The sequence below is a fragment of the Motacilla alba genome, chromosome 6 (genome assembly GCF_015832195.1).
Source record: "Motacilla alba alba isolate MOTALB_02 chromosome 6, Motacilla_alba_V1.0_pri, whole genome shotgun sequence".
NCBI lineage: Eukaryota > Metazoa > Chordata > Aves > Passeriformes > Motacillidae > Motacilla > Motacilla alba.
In genome coordinates, this window is record NC_052021.1 from 9,479,100 (window position 1) to 9,501,669 (window position 22,570).

Consider the following 22,570-nt stretch of genomic DNA (forward strand, 5'->3'; position numbering starts at 1 on the left):
GGCCTTTCTCTGCTGATAGCTTACCTGATACAAAGGGGGAGACCTTACCAGGCAGAAAGTGAAGTCCCTAGCAAAATCTTCAAGCCAAGGTAGCTTGTGTTAATCTTGTTGTTAGTTTTGTCTGAGGTAGGATTGGCAACAAACTGGGACTGAATCCTTTGCTTTGAGTAGAAGGATCCTGCAGTCACCTGGAGGTGGCAAACATTGAGGAGCCATTGGGGATGCTTGCCCTGTATAGATTGCCTACGATGTTGTCTTGAGTTCAGAGCTTTCCTAAAAAGATTTCAAGGTACAACAATGCCTGTGCAAACTGCCTGCTGTCTGGGAGGGATCCAACAGCATTGAAATATGTCTTGTGAGCCTTTTCCAAGGTCATTGGGACAGGAGAAGGCAGGAAAGGAGTATCCCACTTGAGTATTGGCTAATTCAATCTGGTGATGATTCATGTTTCACATTCCAGGATGGCTTGATATTTCATGTATTTGTTACCTTTTATAGCAATGCAAAATACGTAAAATTGAATTGTACAAATCACAATGACAGAACAATAGCTGAACGAAATCAAGATATGCTTCCCACTCAGCCTTATCAGCCTTGGTGTTCTCCTGAAAATGCCAGTAAAACTCATAACCCTGGGAATGTCTGTGCTTTGCTTTTATGGTCTTTGAAAGCCTGGTGAAAAAGTAAATAGGCCCTGGAGCAATTCCCAAAGATGGTAAATTCATTTTTTTAAACAAATGTAGTTAAAAGAAGACTCCTGGCTGTGCCTGGTGAAATCAATGGCAGTTTTGTGACTGGCTCCAGGAGCAGCAAGGTTAAACCACAGTTGTATGGCACAGTAAGGTGTAGATATCTTCAGTCTGAGAGCACCTTGGGAGCAGGAAGGAGCACCAGCCATAGCAACAACCACCTAGGGGGAATTTTGACAGATGGTAAGAAAAACCTTTTCCACTTCTTGCTGCTGCATTCTGGAACTATGTGAGGTCCTATAATTGGTATGCTGTGCAGACCTTCCTCTGATTCCTTCACTTTTTAAAATTAACAATTGATAAATTCCTTAGTCTGACAGAGATTTGGCTCCTTTATGTTCAGAGGGAAATTTGTTCTTCATTTATAAGTAAGGAGACTTATTTGTGAGAAAAGGATTACGAACTGTATATGTTATTTCCCAGATCAACAGCTTTTCAATAATTTCAATATGGGGTAAGAAAAACAGTTCCAAAAACTGAAGAATTAATTCCACAGTAAGAGCTGTTCATATACATGTCTACATGTACGTACAGATACAACGTTTTTTGTTCAGACTTTTTTCTGTGTAGTCATTCCCCATCTGACACTTCCAGGCTGATAACTTGTGGCAGCAGTGGCTTGCAGACCACTGCACTTCATGATGTTGTGGTGTGCTATCTTTCAAAATTGCAGCTCAGCCTCTGAAGTTCATATTCTGTTTGCCTGGTGCAGGAAAAACAGCCAGAGCAGGTCATGCTTTGGACTCAAAGGCTGATGCAATGTGGCTTCCACAGTTTCCCATCTGACACTATTTAAAAAATAAATAAATAAATAAATCACCTTGCTGCACCAGCAATTGCTTTCACAGCTAGCACTGAACTTCATTTTGCTGGCAGGGCAATAGCTGATTTGGGATCAGCTTAGGATCTACTTCAGAAAACACTTTAATTGCAAGTACATTAGGATATCCAGCTGTGATTAATGATCATGTTTTGGTATTTTTTCCTAGCCAGGCCTTGAGGCTGGATGGATCCTCTGTAAGATTTCCCCAGCCAGTTCTGTGCTGGCTGTTCTCACCCTGCTGTGCTCTGCAGCAGCAGCTCTGACATGAGGGATGGTGTTTGGTGTGAGATGTTGTCTCACTCTGCGGCAGCAGCGCAGGGCTCTGTCTACAGCAAGTCAGAGAAACAAATAGGAAACAGGATTTCCCCCAACAGGTGTCTGATTTTTCAGAAATGAACTGTTGTAATGGGATGTACAGCTGAGCAAACCCCTCCATTTATACAGAATGACTTCACACTTGACAAAACATAGCAGGTGGGACCTCAAGTTCACTTCACCTGAGCACCACGCTGTAGCTGGTTCCCTTTTTCTGAGGTTTTACTAGAAATAATGTTCCTGTTACCATTTTGTGCAGGCTGGGTTCTGGTAACTGCCAGACCAAGAAACCTTGACCCTGTTTGTTTGCTACAAACACTGTCAGCATTATGTGCTCTCCGCCCTCTGGGGCCCAGGAGAGCCCCTGGTGTTTGGCTCCTGCTGCAGCCTCGGGGAGTTGCCCTTTCAGGAACTCAGCTCTTCTGCTAAAGTCTCCCTCTTCACTGAGGCCATCCTTCACTGAGAGCATCGCAGCACATTTTAAAAGCTCTCTCTGTCTGGAAATTCTCCAGACAGCTCCTTACCTACTGCTGTCATCGTCCTCCTCTCCCCCTCCCTTATTAAAGCTTCCAAGCAGATCCGTATCATTAATATTTCAGTATCAGCTGAACACGGGCATTGGCTACACTGCAGCACACTTCATCAATAAGAGCCAGCGAGGGCTGTGAGCTCTGCCACACTGCCTTCATCCAGCACTGGAGGAAGAGCAAAGGCAGAGCCTGCCAGAGAAGCTGAGATCTGCCGAGGGTAAGGCTGCGTCTTGCAGTCCCAGCCTTGAGGTGCCTTTTGCTGCTTTTGCTCCCTCATTCAGATCATCCCAGATAATACCTTAACAAGCAACAAGAATGGATGTCTTTAAGAAAGGTTTCTCCATTGCTAAAGAAGGTGTGGTGGCTGCTGCAGAAAAGACCAAGCAGGGAGTGACAGAGGCTGCAGAGAAGACCAAAGAAGGGGTAATGTATGTAGGTAAGAGAGAACTAGTTTTGGTCTACTTTTGAGCATGAAAAGCTGCATAGATTGTCTCTGAGAAAGTCTGGGGAAATGATATTGTGGCTGAAGCTTCAGAGTGACTAGCAGGATAGTCTGGATAAGATCCTGAGCTCAGCAGAGTTGCTGTGTAAACCTGGGTTACAACAACCTCCCCATGCCTCAGTTTCCCCAGCTGTAAGTTAGACATGGAAACAATGACTTGAGGGAAGGCAGAATGCTGTTAAGGAGCAGATGCCCAGGTGTAAGGTTTGTTTGACTATTCACTGATTGTTTGCAGGGTGAGTCAGGTGCTCTCCAGGCAAACGAGCACTGCCGGTCTCTGCCTCACCTCCACACTGGGAGGGACTCACTGAGGAGGTCCCTGAGAGGAGCCAACAGTGTTAGTATGAGGGGATTGCAGGATGCATCTGTTTCCCCACAAATAAATGGGTTTGTCCTAAAATCCTTCTCCTCACTGACCTCTTTCATTGCCCATGCACACATTAATCTCGCTTTACAAGAAACGCCCAAATTCCTTTTGCCCAAAGAATAGGATCTGGAAAACAGCGTGCCTGATGTCCTGCCTAGAGACCTCTTTCACAGTTAATGGGCTGAAACCTCTCCTTTCAAGGTCACCCTTGAAACCCACTATCTCCACTTATCTAGCACATGCAATTATATGGCTGGATGGTCAGATATTCCATATAATACAAACTAAAGACTCTTAGGTTCCCAAGACTGATTATCTCACTGCTGATTACTGCATTTCACACAGCACTTTATTTTTGCTGGATGTGGGAGTGTTTCTTTTTGTAGGAAAGTTTACATGCAGGCTATTCCTGCTATCCTACTGCAACATCCACAGCTGTACTTAGCTACTATATTTAAAACTGCTCTACTGCCAATAGCTGCAGAAATATATTTGTACTTTACAAATTAAATACAAAATTTGTATGTAGCAGGTCTAGTAATGTTTTTATTTTGAATTTTTAAACACTTAATTATTGACATGCTGGAAATTAATGGATGTAACAGTTCACATTTCAATTTGAAGCTGACCCACAAGAAAAAAAAGGTAAGCAGCATCCCTGTAAACAACTAAACCAACTACAGTAAGTGAAACACCAGTCTAAGAAATGTCACATGTGGATGTCACATTGTGGCATCATTACTGCTCCATCTGCTTCCAGATCTGAGTTGTGTTGGGGTTATTCAGAGTTTTTATGCATAATTTCTCACATCTCTTTTCAGTCACGTTGTACAGCTCCATACTGTGACCTGGTTTTCATGGTTGAGCCAGGAGCTCTCTTTAGGAGATTCTGACCTTTTCAATGACGTTTCCTATGAGCCTAAAACTAAAAGCCTTGAAATCTTAATCTCTGAATGAGGATCAAATAAGGATCTAGGTGAGGATTAAGTGGTTTCTCCTTGTATTGGTTTGCTTTGTTGATATACTGCTGGTTCCTGCCCTGTCATGCACGGGTCAGAGCTTTGCCTTGGCCTGATTCAGTTCCTGTTGGGAAGCTCAGTCCTTTAGGGAAAATTCAGTCTTTCATAGGCAGGAAAAGTAAAGACCAGATGCTGATTAGCTCAGAAAATGGGGGTTTTGTTTTAATTGCCAGAGAAGCTGGAGGTGTGGTATACTGGTTAAAACTGCAGTGATTAGTATGTTGTTCATGCTGCCTTTGGTCACTGTGTGCCACATGAACAGTAAATCAGAGACCTGAACTGTTCCTTCCTTGCTTCTTCCCTTGCAGAGCCCTATCCCAGCAGCTTCGTCTAGAGCATTAGGTGATGAGACTTGAATTTTTGGATGCTAGGGGAGAATAATACTGTGTTGAACCTCAAGGGTCTTTTGAGAACATCAGGAAAGAGAGCAAAATCCCCAGGGCCTAGGATGGATGAAGTGGATCCCTGACTTTTATTCAGGTTTGTGTTAAGTCATTGCTGATTCTCTGAGGAGGATTCCAAACGTCTGGGCACAACCACCACGTCTGATGAGTCACTTGCTGCTGCCCAGGAGGAGAAAATAATACTCAGAGGCATCTGTCTGGAGTGAACAGCATCGCTGGGACACTGTGGCCACCTCATCCCCCCTCTGATCCGTACAGGTTCAGCTCCCACAGCCCATGCCAGGCAGGAGATGTGTCCCTCCTGTGCTAAGCCTGCAATGTGGTGCCCCTGCCCTGCCGCCGGCCTTGCTGGACCCGTGGGGTAGAGAAGAGAGTGCAGGAAAGGAGAGGGAGGAGTCCTGTATCATGGGTCACCTCTGTGCTTGGTGAAATCACCTTCTGCTCTCTAAATTCTAACAGCCTCTGAGTGTGCTGAATGTCAGGAGATCCCTGCACGGTTAGTATGGATCCAGCAGATGGTTGAGTGGGCTCTCTTTTTTAATTTGGTTTGAATAGGGATATAAGTGCGGCTGAAGTTAATTAATGAATTTAATGCAAAGCCGCATCGGAGTATTGGGTCATTAATACTGTTTAATGCTATAGTTCAGGAAGCCTCAGCAAAGAATGCACTTCTAGTTTTCCAGAATGATTTTCGACCGTGTGTGCTGCAGAAAGCCCCAGCACACCAAGCTATGTTTAAACTGAGTGATTCCTGCAGGATTTAATGCCCATTAAAATATCCCTCTCTACTCCAGACCTTCTCCCAGGGCATAGCGCTCCACCACCTCAGTCCCACCCTGGCGGTCCCAAAGCACGGGCAGATGACTCACGGCACTCAGAAGAGACAGGATGCACAAACTTTTCATTCTGGGTACACAAGCTGCAGGCAAGGACTAATGAGTGAAATGAGATTGAGCATCAGGTGATTGCTTTCTGATTCAACAGATGCGGGCTGCTGGCAGGAGCGTGGCCGGAAGGTCGGGTTTCATGCGGTGCATAATGGATGGGAGCCTGAGTCATCGGGTGTGGCTGGGCTGGGAGGATGAGGCGAGCTCTCCCCAGGCTGCAGCAGTGACTCTTCCCAATGACATTGCTTCTGTCGTGAAATGGATTCGGATGTTTTCCTTCTATCTGCATCCCTCCTTTCTGGAATTATTTTCCATACTCTTCCCCGTGAAAGAATTGAGCCCAGATAGTCCCCTTAAAAGTCTGGCAAAAAAGTCTGGCTACAAAACTGCAGCTCTTGCCTCACTAAGTGTGTCTACTGCAAAACTGCAAAGGCATGAAAGGCTGGTACAGCAAATCATGTACTTTGCTTACCTATCCACTGCTGTTTGACCAAAAACCGGCAAAGGGCTAATCTTGAGGATCTGAGTCTGCTGTGAGACAACCTTGTATGTCAAATCAATATTGTGGCAGACTTTCCTTTCTGCTGGAAGGGAAAATGAAGCAGGATGGTGCCTGAATTGAACCTTGTGTGTTTGGCCCGTTTAGGGGCTCACATTCGTGGCTTGAGACTTGCACCTCCTCTGCTCAATGCTGTGCTTCTTCACTTGTTTTGTATCATGGGCACCATTATGAAATCCAGTTCACAGCAGTGCACTTGTATCATGTGCATCACTAGGAACTGTAGCTTACGGCAGTAACAAGTTAAAGGTACAAAGATTTCATTTCTTGACTTTTAAGACAGTTCAGCAAGGTGGAGTGAAATGTTGAGGGCATATTTTGGTAGAACAGGTTTTTTTTTCTGCCCCAGGCAAACATTGCAACCACCAAAATAAATCAACAATTGAGAATTACATTCAATAATACATAACATGTATCAGTTGTTATCAGGGCACTGCACCTGTTTTGCTTCTCAGGCTGTTAATGAGAATGAGCTGTGGTTTGTAACTGGTTTCTCCCTCCACACCCATGGATGCTCCACTATCATGGAGTCGAAAATCTGCCTGGTTGTTGTCCATTTTTATCATTTTGATAGTTGGCCATAGAAATCCTTTTGTTGTATCAGTATGGGAAACCTGAAGAGAACCTGTGTAGGTGCAGATGGTTTGCAATATAAGAAAGTGGGACCAGTGGAATATTTTGGCTTATTTAACTTCCAAGAGAGATCAATTTGATCCTTTATTTTTTTAATGTGTAAAGCACCTAGTTACCATGGGGGCTGCCCATCTACCATATGATTTAACTTATCTGCAGCAGTATCAAGTACAGAGGATATATAGCTTGTCACTTCAAGTGTGGAGGAAAATCACAGAGATTAATTATTCCTCAGGGCTATTTGTGTTGCAAACTGAATGCCTTGACATCCTGTTAGCTTTTCTGCATTGAGAACAGTGAGATAAATTACAATGTAAGCATAAATATGGTGTGTTTTCATAATTTGAGATAAAACCATCTGCTTTCTATGCATTGCTGGGAGCAGACACTTACAGTCTAGGCTGAGGCACCAAACTGGGAATCTAGTAAGTAGGTATGTAGGAGGTAGGTGATCATTCTGTAAATTCATTCTCAGGTTTCTCCGGAGTCTTTATTAGTGGTATAGAGTGAGACTTTAAATTACCACTTTCAGCAGTAGCCTGCTGAAAGGCAGGGGAGAGTCATGGATGTGACTTCTTGTCTTGCAAGAGTGAGGTTAGGTGAGATGTTACCAGGTGATTTTATTCGCAGTCATTTTTACAACTACCTTAAATTTGATTTACCACCACTCAACTGCTCAATTTGGAAATATTGCAGGGACAATTTTTTATAATCAAGATTTTTCAGGTCTAGGCATCTCCAGAGAATTTGCTGTTGAAGCTGTCCAGCTCTCAACACAAAGATACTCTTTGGCTTTACTGGGGAGGAAAGCTGGTCTCTTTTCTGACTCTACAAATGGTTTGTGTCTGAGCAGGAGGTACCAGCAGCACCTTGGCTCCTCACTGCAGTTCCTGAGAGCAGGAAACCATCTGTGTCCAGAAGCCAGGGTGTAATTTCCAGGCAGCACTGATGGACTGTGTTTCCTTTCACAGGCACCAAGACCAAGGAGGGTGTAGTGCAAAGTGTGACCTCAGGTAAGAGCACAGCCCGAGAGGGATCTGGAAATCCGTGGTGACTGTTAGACCTCTTAGGAAGGCCATCACCCCTGCCAAGTGGGAGGTCTCTGTGGAACACCACTGATCTGCCTGAGCTTCCCACTGATGAATGGAGGCTGCTTGCCAGGAGTGATGGTTCAGGGTCTGGCATTTGCAGTGGACACAGGTGGGAGAAAATATTTAATCAGTAGAGTAGGTCAGGAAAAATCTACCGCAGGTTACTTGGCAGACTGGGATGATTCACAGCTATTTAGCTATTTCACAATGTCGGGTGCACAGCCTAGCACACGGAGAGGATTTACTTGAATCAGATCCTGTCTGGCCAAAACTGTGGTCATTGGGAGAGTCCTGTCACGCAGTTGCAGAGTCAGGGACCTAAAGGTCCCTTCTGGGGTATCCCCAACTCCAAGGAGGAGCAGCCATATGGACTGTCCTGAAGGAAGATGGATGGATCCTTTGCCTGGAGAATTTCCTAACTATTGCTGGTTTTTTGATTAAATCAAACAGAAAGTAACCTGAAAGAGGTCATGCACTGTCTGCAATGCAAAATACCTTATTTACACTGTTGTCTCTTAGTATCTGATAGTGAATTTTTCATTCTCCAGTTGCCCACAAAACTGACAGGCTGCAGTGCTGCTCTCTAAGCAGCATTTTGTGCCAGACAAAAATCCTCACATACACGATCTAAATGCAGACATGATCTCATCTAAAAAATCCAAACAAGGACTGCACCAGGGCTGATTTCTTCTGTCGCATCAATGCAATAATTTGTCATCTCAGGGAATTTGGCAGCCTTCTGGCAGTGTCTAGTTTGCTGACTTTTCTGCTTTTGTTGAAACTGCAGTTGCTGAGAAGACCAAAGAGCAGGCCAACGTGGTGGGAGAAGCTGTAGTAGCCAGCGTGAACACAGTGGCAAGCAAGACTGTAGAAGGAGCAGAGACCATCGTGGCCACTACAGGAGTTGTAAAAAAGGTGTGTTTATTTGCTCTGTGATAGGCAGGACCGAATAGCCTTTGGATTAACCTGCAAACATTTACAGTTGATGGTTTTACTTATTTCATGGAAGGTTTTCAGCAATATCTGCTTTTGTATAATACTTAATATTATCATATAATGCCTATTATAGTCTCAGAATCATTTAGTTTGAAAGGGACACCTGGAGATCATCCAGTCCAATCCCCTTAGGGCCAGTGAGAGAGGACTGTCCCAGTGGGTTTTGAATATCTCCATGGAATTAGACTCCACAATATCCCTGGGCAACCTGTGCCAGTGTTTGTCCACCCTCATAGGAAAAAGAGAATTGTTTTCCTCTGTTCAGATGGACACATGAATCACTCGGTGCCTGTTGTCTCTTGTCCCGTCAGTGGGCACTGCTGGCAACAGTCTGGCTCTCCATTTTCTTACGAATGTAGAAAAGCATTTTTCCCAGGGAGTTGAGTAGAAATGTGTGTGGGCTGCAGTGAGCATCTGGACTGAGTCAGAGCTCAGGGATGTGCAGAGTGGGAAGGCACGGGAGCCTGCACTTGCCCTCACCCCTGTGCGGTGCTGGCAGGATGCACAGGCTTGCCCTGGCCACGGCAGCTCCGGAGGCAGCAGAGGGCAGCAGCAAGCCAGGCACAGCCTGCTTCCAGCAGAAAGCCTGACCCTGCTGCTCTGCTTCGTGCTGCTTTGACAACAACCAAGTGCTTATTGATAAAAGGCCCAAATTGTGCACAGATTAAGCCAGATTCAAACAAGGCATCTTCTGTTCTCCAGTCTAATTTGACAAACGGGGCTGCTTCCAGTGAGGGGATTAAGGGGCGTCTGAAGGAGCAGAACAGTTCCTTAGATGAAGGCAGTGTTGATCATTAGAGAGGATGCTTTGGTAACAAACAGCACCCATTTGTACAGCACGAGGCCAATACTTGGCAGCTCTTTGGTAAGCCCTTCTCTCTCCCCTCTTCAGAGAGTGTGATCGGTGCTGCTGATGGCCACATGAGCTTTATGAGTCACAGCAAACCCAAACCCAGAATCAAAGCAAAGCCAGGCTGGCCAAAATTGTTTTAATTGTTCAGATAGTCGGCTGATTAATTTCCTGACCTGCACATAAACACATTGTGATGTGAAACAAAACTTCTACACACATATAAATCCTGAGAGAATAGCCTAACAAAAGAGGAGAACAGCAGCTACAAGTGACGCAAAATGTCCTCCTGAAAGCATGTGAAAAGGGCAGATACAGGAGTTCTGCTAAGCCCTTGGGATAAGTTTAATCTCTATTCCCACAGGGAACAGCAGTTAGGCTGCAGGAGTGCAAACAGTGATTCCTAATTCCATGGGGCCAGAATACCCCTTCCTACCTTTCCACTGACCATGGGGTGATTGACCCAGGAGAGTGAGGAATTTGCTGATGGTAGGAATCCTTGCTGCAGATAGCAAGCTGTCTCCCCTCCAGCAAGGACTGAGCAGCAGCAATCCTCTTCTCCTTTCCTCCTCAGTGAGAACCCCACCTCAAAGACTGACAGCTACAGTTTACAGCTAATTTCAGAGCTAAAACCAGTGCAGGTTTTCCAGAGGGCATCTGAACTGTCATTCTGATGTCTTCCATTGATGTCCAATTGTTTAGACTTAAAATGGAGATTGATTAAGAAATAAAAAATTAGGATGTGTCACATGCCAAAGGACAGACTAAATGGAGTCAGGAAACTGCTTTGGATACAGTGTCATGCCAAACAGCAGAGGTGCTGAGGCAGCAGACTGAAAACAGGAGGAGAAAAACAAGAAAAATCACAGGAGAAAAAAATCAGGAAAAACATTTGTTTCTGTGAAGCAAGGTTCATCTGTTCTGCTGGATTAGTTCAGCTTAAGAGTGCAAATCTTTTATTCATACTCACCATATTTTAGCATGTAGCTAGACATCTTTTAGATCCAGCTAGACAGAGAAGATTGGGCACCACGTGCACATTGAGTGCACCCCCACTGCTAATGGATAATTGCCATGGAGCCAAAGCTGCTCCAGAGGGAGGGCCCTGACAGGAGTATAAGGAGTTGTGCTGGGTTCTTAGCACCAGCTGCTTTTTCTCCAGAACTGCTCCTGTCACGTTACACAATTTGCTAATGGAAATACATCTAGAGTCTGCCAATAGCAGCACCAGGCACTGTAATGCATGAGGGAGACCCACTGGAGATACACTAAGAGTGATAATGTATAGCTTTTAAATGTTTAAACAGTGAATATCCACTTTTATAATCCTGCAGTCCTGGAATAATCACAAGCATTTCAGCCCCAGAAGTCTGAGAGAGCATCCAGTCCTGCGACTTGTTTGTGCTCCACAATATCCTCCCTCTTTCTAATTGCACAGAGCACTTGCCAACGTGTTATTTGAGCTTTAAACTATCTGCAGTGTTGCTCCCTGCTATAGAAGGGCTGTTCAAAGTGCCAGGGATGACTGCATGGCACTGAGCAGTGCTCAGGGTGACTTGGGGCTGGGGACACCAGTGGCCAAGAAGGCATGTCCCCAGCTGGCCATTGCCAGTATTAATATCAATTACAGGGAGCTTGTTGACATTTAGTCTGTGCATTTGACAGCTGGGATCAGTGGCCGGCACACATTAGGAAAGAGAGGGGTACTCTAAGGGTTTTGGGGTAAGTTTTGCTCAGGATAGCCGTGGGGTGCAGGTGTATCAGATGGTGACTTTGGCCATGGGAAAGAATTCAGCTCTTTGTTGCATCACAGTTTCAGCAGGTGCTGAAGTGTGGACACCCTGGCAGCCTGCTGTTCCTCACTGTCCTTGGGGGGAGCACTCAGAGCCACGCAGAAGGAAATGGGCTTGAAGTAACCCTACACCTATGGAGGGGTGCCAAGCACCAGATGAGAACAACCTTGAGCTGTGCTGGCACTGCCTGATAGGGCTTTGGCATCGACCTGGTCACTGCTGAGTACGAGAAAGAATTGACTCATTTGGGGGAGTTTTTAAGTATCAACTAAAAATAGGTAAATTAAAAGATTATAAAACCTCCACAATTTTTCCAATACAAAAAGGAACAGAACCGGTCAGTAGCATGTTCTGTCTGTGGCTTTGCACCCATCCCCATCCCTGGGCTGGACACTAGGAGATTCCAGTGAGATAACCATCCACTAAATATCCCTGTCTTAGAAGAGGATTAATGCTTCGTCTGTATGACACAGCACAGAGCTTGCTGCAATGCAGACACCACGTGGCTGGGAACAAGCCCATGTACATACACACGCTCTCAAAATGTCCCTCAGGGTTTGGAACAATTTCCCCACTAACTGATGCTTCCCTACACCTTCCATCTAAATCTTCCCTTTAGATCTATTTGTCGTGTCAGTTTTTATGAATTAGTTGTCAGTTCATGACTCTGTCACTTTGAGTTGGGTCTGATCTGCTTTTGCACTTCAACCCATTAATTAGATGAGCATTTGTCAGTTATGTGCAACCGCTGGGCGCGTTCTCTGGATCGCAGCGTTTCTGTGCACCTGATCTGGTTCACGTGGGCCGCACCCACGCCACGGCTCATCTCTTTCATAACAACTGCACATCCTGAATGGGAAAGGCTGCTGTTCATGGCCTTAATTCCCTTCACTTACACCCTGCAACGCCTCTGATGCAGAGACAGTCTGTCACACGGAAGGAATTAGAAGCAGAAACTGAGTGACCTTCCCGTCCAAGTTAGATTGGGCTGGGCAAGGGCCACAAGGAGAGAGCAACCAAGGGCATCTGAGAAGGCACCAAATGCAGAGCTGCCAAGCAGGAGGAGCAGGGAAATCAACAGCCAAACCACCCAACTATTAGGTAGAATAAATAGCTGAAACTTGTTCCCTTTTGTATTCAAGCTTCCCTGTACTTAGTTGATGCAGTGATGCATCCCAGTGGTATCCTTCCACATGTCATGGAGCACGGGAGACTGCACAAGCAGCGTGGAGTGGGGCACTCTGCCTACAGACACTTTTTCTGTGCTCTACTCTCAGTCACATTAGTGCATTCAGGCAGACATTTTCCCATGCAAAATAGCTGAGTTAGTGGCACTGGTGAAGCCTTAAAGCCTACAAGACCATGGATGTGTTCCATGGCTCAAGGCTGTACCCCTGCAATCCCATAGTATTCCTGTTAAATATGTATCATTTGTATAAGCAGTCCCAGGAGACTCTCAGAGAGTCTGGCTGTGAGCTGGATAAAAACAAAGCCACCACAAAAGACTACCTGGATTTGCAGGGTAAGACAGGAATCCTGCATGCCCGTCTGTCTGTCCTTTTGGTGGGTCCACTCACTTTAATCAAGGGTTGGCCCCTTAGTCAGAGCTGTTGGCATCACTCTGAGCACTCAGCCTGAAACCTGTCCAGGACAGCTCGTCCACAGGACCTGCCAGGCTGCCTGAGGCTTTCCTAGGGAGTGGTGTGGGGATGCTGCCAGGCAGCATCGTGTTTGCTCCAGCACCCAAGGTCAAGAGCACTACAGGAGGCTGAACCTCTCCACCTTATGCAATTGATGTCCCTTTGAGGGCCCTTGAATTTGTAGCACATTAGGCTGCCAGTGAACCTCTCTGGCTTGTCAGCCTTAAAATAGTAATAATAATAATAATATCTTGCTTGCCACTGAATTTGTTGAGATTTTGAGATGAGTATATTTTGAGATTTTGAGATGAGTATATTCCAGCATCCAATATCTGGGCTGCTTTCTCTGTTATATAAGGGTGATAATCTTAGTGAGATTGTTTATGTCCGAATATGTGGGGACAGCAACAAAACTCCCACTGGCCTGCAAGATAATATAGACAAAAAATATAAATTCTACTTCGTATATGAACTCAGACAGTGGAGAAGTCAATTGCTGAAGACCTGAAAAAGGGAATTTCATAGAACCTGTGAAAATAAGAAATCTGATGAATTAAATTGTAATTAATTTCTTCCAGTATTTCTGGGCTTTCAAAATCAGTTTTTTAAAACACCTTATTAAAACATATGAACCCAGAAGCCTATAGTACAGTCTATTTAAGATCCCTTACCATTATTTTTATAAATGGCAGGTCTTAATTTGTTGAGTTTTTAATTAGTGATAGCTGAACACGTACCTCTGTTTCATAACCTTAGTGAAATATTGTATTTTATATAGAGAGATCTGTGGTGCATATATTCTGCATAAAAATATTTTTAAACACACAAAATATTTAAAAACTTGTGTACTATTCTTGGAAGGAATTCTGAGTCTTGTGTTTCACTTAACTATTATGTTCAAGTATTTCACTTTTCCTGCTTCATTAGCAAAAAAATATTCAAGTGCGCACCCAAAACCAGAAGAAAATAGCCCATAGCAAACTACATATTTAATTTATTTCCATTTAAAGTATTTTTTTCTAAGAAAACACATGATTTTTGAAGGGAAATATTTGGCTCTCCCTTTAAGAGCAGGAGGAGCATTACTAATTGTTTCATGGTTTCAACATGCCTTTAGCTTAGAAAATGTTACCCCTTTTAATGAGGAGATGAGCACTGACAGGAATGGCAAAACTCTTTCTGCCCCCCAAGGAGGTTGGATTTTCACCCCTTCTGTCTTGCCCATCATTGTTCTGTGAGTCAGAGCTATAGCTGGAGCTGGTGCCCAGGAACTTCTGGCTCTTTGTCCAAAGTGGAGACCCCTACACCACATGGTCCTCCTCTGTATATTTGTCTTCCTGAGCAGTGCCTGAAATCCCCAGCCAGGTAACACCCAGCTGAAGAATGCAGCCCTTCCTCATCTTCTGCTCCCTGTTCCGAGCAGGGTGGAAGCGCGTGAGAAAAAGGCTGTGAAGCGCCATCCCTAACACAGCCTGACACCTCTTCATCCTGCTATTGTGCTGGCTCCTCCAACATAGCTTAGAAACATCCTCCAGAAACTCACTTGCTTCCCTTTCTAAAAATAGATGGTTGATTTTTAGCCTTCTAGAGCAGTCTTGGCAGAGAGCAGGATCTAAGGGATCTAAGAAGCAGCACAATAGCTGAACAGGGATTCTCCAGCTCACCCTTTGCTCCTGTATACAGTATCCCTAGAGTGGTACTGAGAAAGGTGTCCCCCTCCCAGGACTCTTTCCACATCTACCAGAGCCAAGCTCCCTGCCCACAGGAACAGCAGGTGGTCATACCCTGTAGAAAGATGGAGAGCACTGCACTGGTCCTTATGTTACTGTGAGCTGTTCCCATTTTCTCAATGCAGCTCAGCACTTTAGGCAGTTGCCTTTGATTGACCTTCACAATTTCACACAGCAGCTGGTAACTCCACCTGCAAAACACTATGAAATACCTGCTGTTGCAGCTATTGTCAGTGGCTTCCATTGGAAGTTTCTTTCCTTTCCACCTAATAGTCAAAAATCTGTTTGTAAAGCTTCAAAATACAATTTGAGGCTATTTACCTGCTTTGGCCTAATGTGCACTGTTGAGTTATAAGGTGTAGATATGCAAAGTGTAATGTAAATGCAAATGTAAAGTGCTTTAAAGCTGCAGGCTGGATCCTGAGGCTGGATGAGCGTCCATAAATTCAGAGTAGTGAGCTGTTTGCTGGCAGCAGGAGAGCTGACTCATCTCAGGAAGACTGTGACCAAGTGGCTCCATCAGAGCAGTGGCCTCTCCTGAAGACCTGCAGGTCTCCCTGCAGGAGAAACTGACTTCCATGATGTGCAGTTTGATGTCATTTGGTTACCTAAGCTTGCTTAATACAGCTCAGGCTGGTACCAGCAGGAATCATTTCAGCCAACAATGCAATGCAAGTTAAGGGCAGGTTCCTTAGGAGAAGATGGTCACACTGTGCTTCCCATCTGGAGACAGCAGCAGCACATGGTGCTCTCCATAAACAGACTGATCAGCTCTGGTCTCAGCAGGGTGAAGAAAGGATGCCTGCAGCTGTGACAGACATCAGCAGAGGGCTGCAGCTTGTACTTCGGCTATTTTCTGTCTCCAGTGGATTGATCTTACAGTAGCTTGCATGGAGAACAGGAAGCTCATAGGTAGGACATGCAGGTTGCAGTGCTTCCACCTCCTGGCTCCCCTTGCTGCCACACATGGATCTGAAGTTCAGTTTCCAGATTAAATTTTCATGGACTCTACCTTGTATCTATGTAACTCCATCTATCTTTCTTTTTTACTTCACATCACCTTTTTATTCCCAAATTCAGTCCAAAAAGCAGCAAGCATGGCAGGGATGTTATCCTACTGATGAGAACAGTTTTGACTGGACAGTGAAAAGGCAGAGTCCCCTAAACACACAGAGCATAAAATTTTGTTTACAGGAGGTTTGGCAGGGACACTGATTTGCATTGCATCAGCAGCAGCATCTAGCAAAGTGGTTGCCTTGTGTTTCCAAAATGTTGACATTTGTAACTTTGCCTTCCGTACAAAATTGACTTCTCCTTTCCATAATATATGTGTCTCTGGTTCCCTCTATGGTGGCCCTGACTTGATGTGGGAAGAGAGTCATTCAGGGGAGCTGCTGGGCATGTGTGCTCGAAGAGAACAGAGAAGCTTTGTCATTTTAGTTGAGTTTTCTGGTGAACTCAACTAAAATTACTGAGGTCCTGCTATTTCTTCTTCCTCTTACTCTCACTGACTGATTCCACCCAGGTGCATTTCTGCATTTCTTCTGTCCATTCCCTGTGCACATCCAGTATGGTCAGGATTTTGTCTTCCCATGTGGCCAAATTGTGTTTAACATAATTACCTGGTAATGCAACCTTTTCTCTTCTTCCGCGAATAGGAAGGTAGCTGAAAGATGTAGGCAAGTAGCTAGAAGAGCCCAAAATACTCAAGTAAATGCTTGGACTCAAACAAAAAGAAAGGCTTATCCTTTGATAAGGATATTTTTTCTGGAGCATGACATTAACAGCACCGCAGTACTGCTATATCTTCGATTCATTAGTCTATGCAATGAATGCTTAGGGTAAGATAATGTGGGGAAAGGTTGGGTAATTTATTTGTTCCTCCCAAATTTCTTCACACTGATGGAGTCAAAACTCTGGTCTCAATGACAGAAAAAGAACTAATTTTCTGTATGAAAAAGACCCTGAACCAGGCTGTAAGAAATTGAGTTGGCTTTTTCATAGATATCTGCTCAAACCAGCTGCACAACAAAAATGGATTTCAAGCAGTATCTGCCATCTATTCAAGCTGCTATTTTCCTTGTGTGTGTAATGCTCAGCCTGTCTAAGATTAGGGTGATGACTCTGCATGTGGCAGCAAGGACAAACATCTTGCTTGTGACTTGGCAGGAGGACCTGGCAGCGCCGCAGCCGCCCGAGCAGCCCCGGCTGGAGGGAGAGGGGGCTCCGGCAGGAGAGGTGAGTGGTGCCACACCCGGCCTCTCTGGGTTACTGCTTTCCCCCGGGCAGAACCTCCCCCTTGCCACTTGAGGTTCTAGAACTACCACGCAAGGAGCCCATCACTGTTCCCACTTTCCCGAGCTGTTGGACAAAAACCTGAGCTCATCTGTTCTCGTTTTTGCCACTTCCTTATCTTGGGAATTTTTCAAGAGTGACAGATGGACGGAGTGCAAACTGCTGCCTGATTTGGGTTGATTTTGGGGTACAAATGCACATATTAAAGTTAATGCTGTCTTATGGTTCTGTCATCACATGGAATAGCTTTTTCCTGTTTGCAGCCATGCTTTAGAAGAGATTTAGATAACAAGTTAGGTTTCTCTATAGATTTTTCTGTATTTAAATTAGTTCATTTAATTTTTGCACTGTTCTACCTGCAATAGTCTTTTGAAGCTCTGGGTCAAAAATTTGTCTCTGGGCCAATTTCAGCTCCTGAGCAGGGATGACTTTTTGTCCAACATGGACAACAGGGGCAAACACTTCTCATGTGGTATTTCCTTTACAATTTCAGTGCTAAGGCCTTTGTCTGTTCCTTCCACAAGTACTGCATGCACCCAAACCCCACAGTTTTCAGCCTTTCTGAAGCTCAGGCTGTTTTCATGGTCCCCAAAGCTCCTGAAAGTCTCATCTTGCATCTCTCACCTTCCTCCAGCCATCACCCCCCACTGCCAGTCCCAGCAATGGGCCCCACAATCCCAATGGCTGCGTGGCTGCAGCAGTGCTGATGTCAGGCTGGGTCAGGCAGGAGCAGACCCAGGAGCACAAAGCAGGACACTCCTGCCAGTGGAGCCTGGCCCCACATTAACTTGACTTGCACCACGTGTGAATTCACACCCTTGTTATCCCCAGAGATTGGAGTTACACCAGGAGTGTGTCTGGTTTCCAGAAGGAATGGATAATTGATTTATTTTCTGCATTACCTATGGCCCTCATTGTTTTTAACTGTTTGTGGAGTTTTGTATGGTGACTGTCAGCATTGATTTTTCTCCTAAATTTATTTATTTATGTTTTCCACTGGAAATATTTACCTGCTTTCTTACCTGTCTTCTCTCACAGGGTGAAACTGAAGGTGATCCATCAAGTTAAGGAATTCTTGCTCAAAAGAGACCATTCCAAGAGCATACATGGAAGTATTAGCTGACACCACAACAGGAAAATCCCACTGTCCATAGACTAACTACATTCAGCTCTGTAGTCTTGCACTTGCTTCATAAACCAGTTGTACAATCTATGTAAGCCAGACTCCTCTAATTGTGAGTAACATGCAGGTGTGTACTGGGCTGTGTGGCATTCCCAACCTCCCTCCTGGCCTCCCAGTTGCTTTGTATATTTTGGTTGGACTCACAAATCTGTGTCTTGCATCCATATGCACTGGCACTTGGGATCTATAGGCATTGTGGACATTTTTTTTTTTAACTAATAAAAGGTGTTTGAACAAGTTCTTTGTCTTGTTGGTTTTGTTTGCACATTTTAGATATGGATCCTTGGAGACTGATGCATTCTTCCTGTAAAAGTGCAGTATTTAGGCCCTTACCTAAAACTGTAAGGGCCTTAAATTATGTTGTAAGAGATGAAGAATCATGAAAAATTCTATTTCTGAAAACAGTACTGTAGGTAGGCTAGCTTTCTGTCTCTCAGGGCTGAAATACAAATATTTCACTTCTTAAATACTTGCCATGTTTAAGAGAGTACGTGGGGGTAATAGTGGATGAAAGGAGGCTTTTTAAAGGAATGTGAAGGTGACGTTGAGCTCAGTTTATTCTGTTTGCACCAGAAAGCTGTCCTGACATCAGGATGTAACAAGCTGCCAGAAGGTAATTAAAGAAATGTGATGGGCACCAGCTGACCTGGTCAGAACTGCACTGCTGCTGGCAGGGACGGGCAGGCTTGCTGTGACACGTGTGAGTGTGAGGGCAGGTGCCAAAGGAGAATCTCCTGGTGCACTATGAACACGGAGCTGGTATCAATTACAGCACTCAGTCAGGCTGCAGATCAGCTGCTGAGTGAGGGCAGCAGAGACCCTCCACACTCACCAGGGTAGAGAGCAGGAAAATGCTGCTGTAAATAATGGGCTACGTCTAAAGCACATCAGTAGGTGTGGATATAAAAATGGGTTCTTTTATTTACCTGCAGGAAGAGCACCCACGAATCCAGGAGAAGCCAGTGTAAACTGTTGAGATTTAAACTGCTTCAAAATCAGACCAATAATCTTCATTAAGCTGCTAAATGATGATGACTATGGAAGGCATTACAGAAGAGACTTGCTGTGGCATGGAAGCATCTAGAAAGTGTGCTGGCAGCCTCCTTCAGGCATAACAGTATGTGTGAAGCATTGCCTTGCAGAGACCACAGGATTTCCATCCCAGTGGGTCTTTGATCTCAACACAGAAAGGGAACAAAAGAGCCCTAGCAGAGGTAACAAGGACCCTCAAAGGAAAATGTATCTGATATGTGCATACTCTTTTCTGGTGTCCTGCAAGTATCTGCCAATTAAACAGCGGAACTAAAATTGAGGCCAAGGTAAGAGGACACAAAGAGATACTCATGCCCAGCAGCAGGAGGCTGGAGTCTATTCTCAGCGCTCACTAGAGAGAGACAGAAAAACCTTTTGCTCAAAGGTTTTGCTTTATGGGGATACAAACAAAAGTGTGTTTCAAAAAAAGCGTTTTGCAAAAATTTGGAGGTGAATGCCTTCCCTATGTAGGGCATGCATGAGAGGCTGGAGCAGGCTGTAACTCAAAGGAGCAGTAAGCTGCTCCCCAAATGCCCATCTCTCAAGCAGGCTTTGCCCCTGGCTCCAAGGGCTTAAGCCAGGAGAGAATGGTAATTACTGAGCTAAGAATGCTGTGCCACATCTCTGCCACACTGAGCTGCGTGGCTGCTTGGGAGGGCAGCGTGCTGCTCTCTGTGTTTCCTTCCCGTGGAAGTGAATGTGTTTTACCAGTATTTACACACCTGTATCTGGAACTGTGGGACTGAGAACACTGCTTGACTACTGCCCAACATTTGGGCAGTAAATGTTTCCCAAAGACCTGCCTCTGCACTTGCCTGCCTCTCACGTGGGAGACACTGCTCGGGGCCCAGGCAGGCGCAGACCCTGCACAGGTCTGGTCTAGTCCCATGGCAGTCAGAGCCCAGAGAGTGTTTATGCATCTTGCATAGGCGTCCCAAGTCTTGGAGACAGACGCCAGGACATGCAGTTTCCTCCAACATGAGTACCCTGTGCCAGTGAGTGAGAACAGGGTAGTGCTGTGCCCATGCAATGGCTCAGTGAGCCTCTATTTCCTCCCTGTCCCTGTCTCAGACTGGCTGTCACCCAGCTGTGGAGCAGAAGCCAGAGGTCAGAGCCACATTTGTCAGAGGTAAGAAAGGTGAGGACTTGTTTCTTTTGTTGATTAAAGAGACAAAATATTGTCCAATAATTATTCAACTAAACTTTGTTGTGCATCTGTTTGGTTCGTTGAAAGGAAGTCTGTGCTTTCAATGAGTATTCAGATAAGTGTGATGAGAGGTGATGGAAGGAAAGTGAAAAGTGCAGTGATGGAGGAGGTGTGTCAGAAACATCCCACAGAAGAAGGTACTTTCACTATGGAAGTGCTGGCACCCCCTGGCCCAGGTAAGTGCTGAGGGAAGCAAACACTAACAAAATCATTTTTTGCTGACAGGTCTTGTACAATCAAGAATTTCTTTTACTCATCTCACCCTGTGAATTATTGAAGTGGACTTCGTACATGTGATACCACTGTCACACCACACCAGCTGTTAACTTAATCCCACTGTGATGAGACAGCACCCAGTGCCAGGCACAGTGTGGCCACTGTCTGTCCCCAGTGAGGACTCTGGGCACTTGCACTCTGACCTCTGAGGGGATCCAACGAGCCAGGAACAGCTGCTGCCAAGTGTTGCATCAGCCTCACCATACAAGTGACCAACAAAGTGCTGAAAACCATTTTTTCTCCTTGTAACAGCAAAACTTCCTTTCCATGTAAAACTGCAGTTAAGTTTTATTGAGTGATTTGTTCTGATAGAGCTCACAGCCTTTGTGAGCTCCCCCCCAGTTACATCCTAGCCAAGGGCTGAAGGGCATGCAGGACCTGATTTTTCAAATATGTTTGTCTGGGATGAAGGAGAGGAAGCAGTGGCTCTCTACAGAATATTCCAAACAGCATTCCACTAATTTAAATGCAAATCAGGTAATAATACACTTAGAATCCCACTTCATTTGAAAGTCCTATTTGTGTGTCTGCATAATGCATGTACTAAAACTGAATTCACAGAGTACCCAAGTAAAAACTGAAGGGCTGTTTTTATAATGCTGTTCTCTATAAAATCACATTCTCATCTCTTTGACACATTGAAACTCGGTTTAACTGTTTCATAAATGTGCTGAAACCCCACCAAATCACAAGAAGATACTCCATACTGTTAATAGCAGATGAGAAAAAGGTCAAATCAAAACTGCACTTTCTGAATATCAGACAAACCCCTGCCCCCATGAGTTTGAAGCAGCACAGACTTTCTCTGTCAAGCTTTGGCACTGCTTTTTTTGCATGGATCCCAGCTTGCAAAGCAGCTCTACTTCTCCACCCTTCCTCTCCCACTAAGCCCATGTGGGGTGGGCAGCACAACTGTGTGCCAGAAGGGCAGAGCCACAGCACTCCTTCCTCTCAATGTGCCTAGAAAATATAGACAGCTCTCTCTCTCTCTGTAGACTTTACATCCCAGCTCACCTCCTCAGCTTTCCCAGCCAGTCACTCCTGGGATAGGACCAGTTATTTATTTCCCCAGTCCCATGCCAGATTTTAGGGTGGGAGACAAGCCTTTCTCATCTTCCTAGCCTTTCTAACTTAAAGACCAGACAATTTTTTGTTGTCTTTTCTAGTCCTGAATCTGCAGGATATTGTGAGACTCCACAGCAGTCCCAGTATTTAAGGGTGGTTTCAGGTGCTCCAGATGACAGTAGAAACATGACACTTCACCTGGATGTTACCTCAAGATTGAAGAAGGTAAAGAACTCCATTTGCTCTGGCCTTACATTGATCTCATACTTTGAAGCAGAGCTGACTGATAATTCCTGGAGGACGTTACCACCTGTGTAAAAGGAAGAATCAGTTAAACCTCCTTTTCTCCCAGAACTGTATATCAGGATTTGAACTGAATATTAGTTTGATCTCCTAAATTACTGACGTATGACTTACAATAATTATCTATGAGCAAACCATTGCATTTCTTAAAACACTTCTGTTTCATGGCATCAACATCACATCCCTTCCACACTAATATCAGTCTCCTTTAGCAGCCATGAATGTTGAACACTGCACACTTTGTAAATTTCTGAAGTGATTTGTGTAGAACTTTTTAGCCCTAACACATCATTGCATTTGCCTTGCTAATGGACACTACAC

The 22,570-nt window shown here is 44.9% G+C and overlaps 1 protein-coding gene across 1 annotated transcript; it reads left to right on the forward strand.

Moving 5' to 3' along the window:
* Positions 1-2,307: 2,307 nt before the first annotated feature.
* SNCG (synuclein gamma) lies at positions 2,308-18,603 on the forward strand. The gene is made up of 5 exons (XM_038141350.1): positions 2,308-2,853; positions 7,760-7,801; positions 8,667-8,794; positions 17,058-17,126; positions 18,222-18,603. The coding sequence occupies exons 1-5, from the start codon at positions 2,733-2,735 to the stop codon at positions 18,249-18,251; spliced, it is 390 nt and encodes a 129-aa protein (XP_037997278.1). The 5' UTR covers positions 2,308-2,732; the 3' UTR covers positions 18,252-18,603.
* The last annotated feature ends 3,967 nt before the right edge of the window (positions 18,604-22,570 follow it).

Bases quoted from the DNA above. Each gene is read 5' to 3' on its own strand.
- SNCG (XM_038141350.1), top strand. From the start codon at position 2,733: ATGGATGTCTTTAAGAAAGGTTTCTCCATTGCTAAAGAAGGTGTGGTG. The intron at 7,802-8,666 runs GTAAGAGCACAG...TTGAAACTGCAG, and splicing joins AGTGCAAAGTGTGACCTCAG to TTGCTGAGAAGACCAAAGAG. The intron at 8,795-17,057 runs GTGTGTTTATTT...GTGACTTGGCAG, and splicing joins CTACAGGAGTTGTAAAAAAG to GAGGACCTGGCAGCGCCGCA.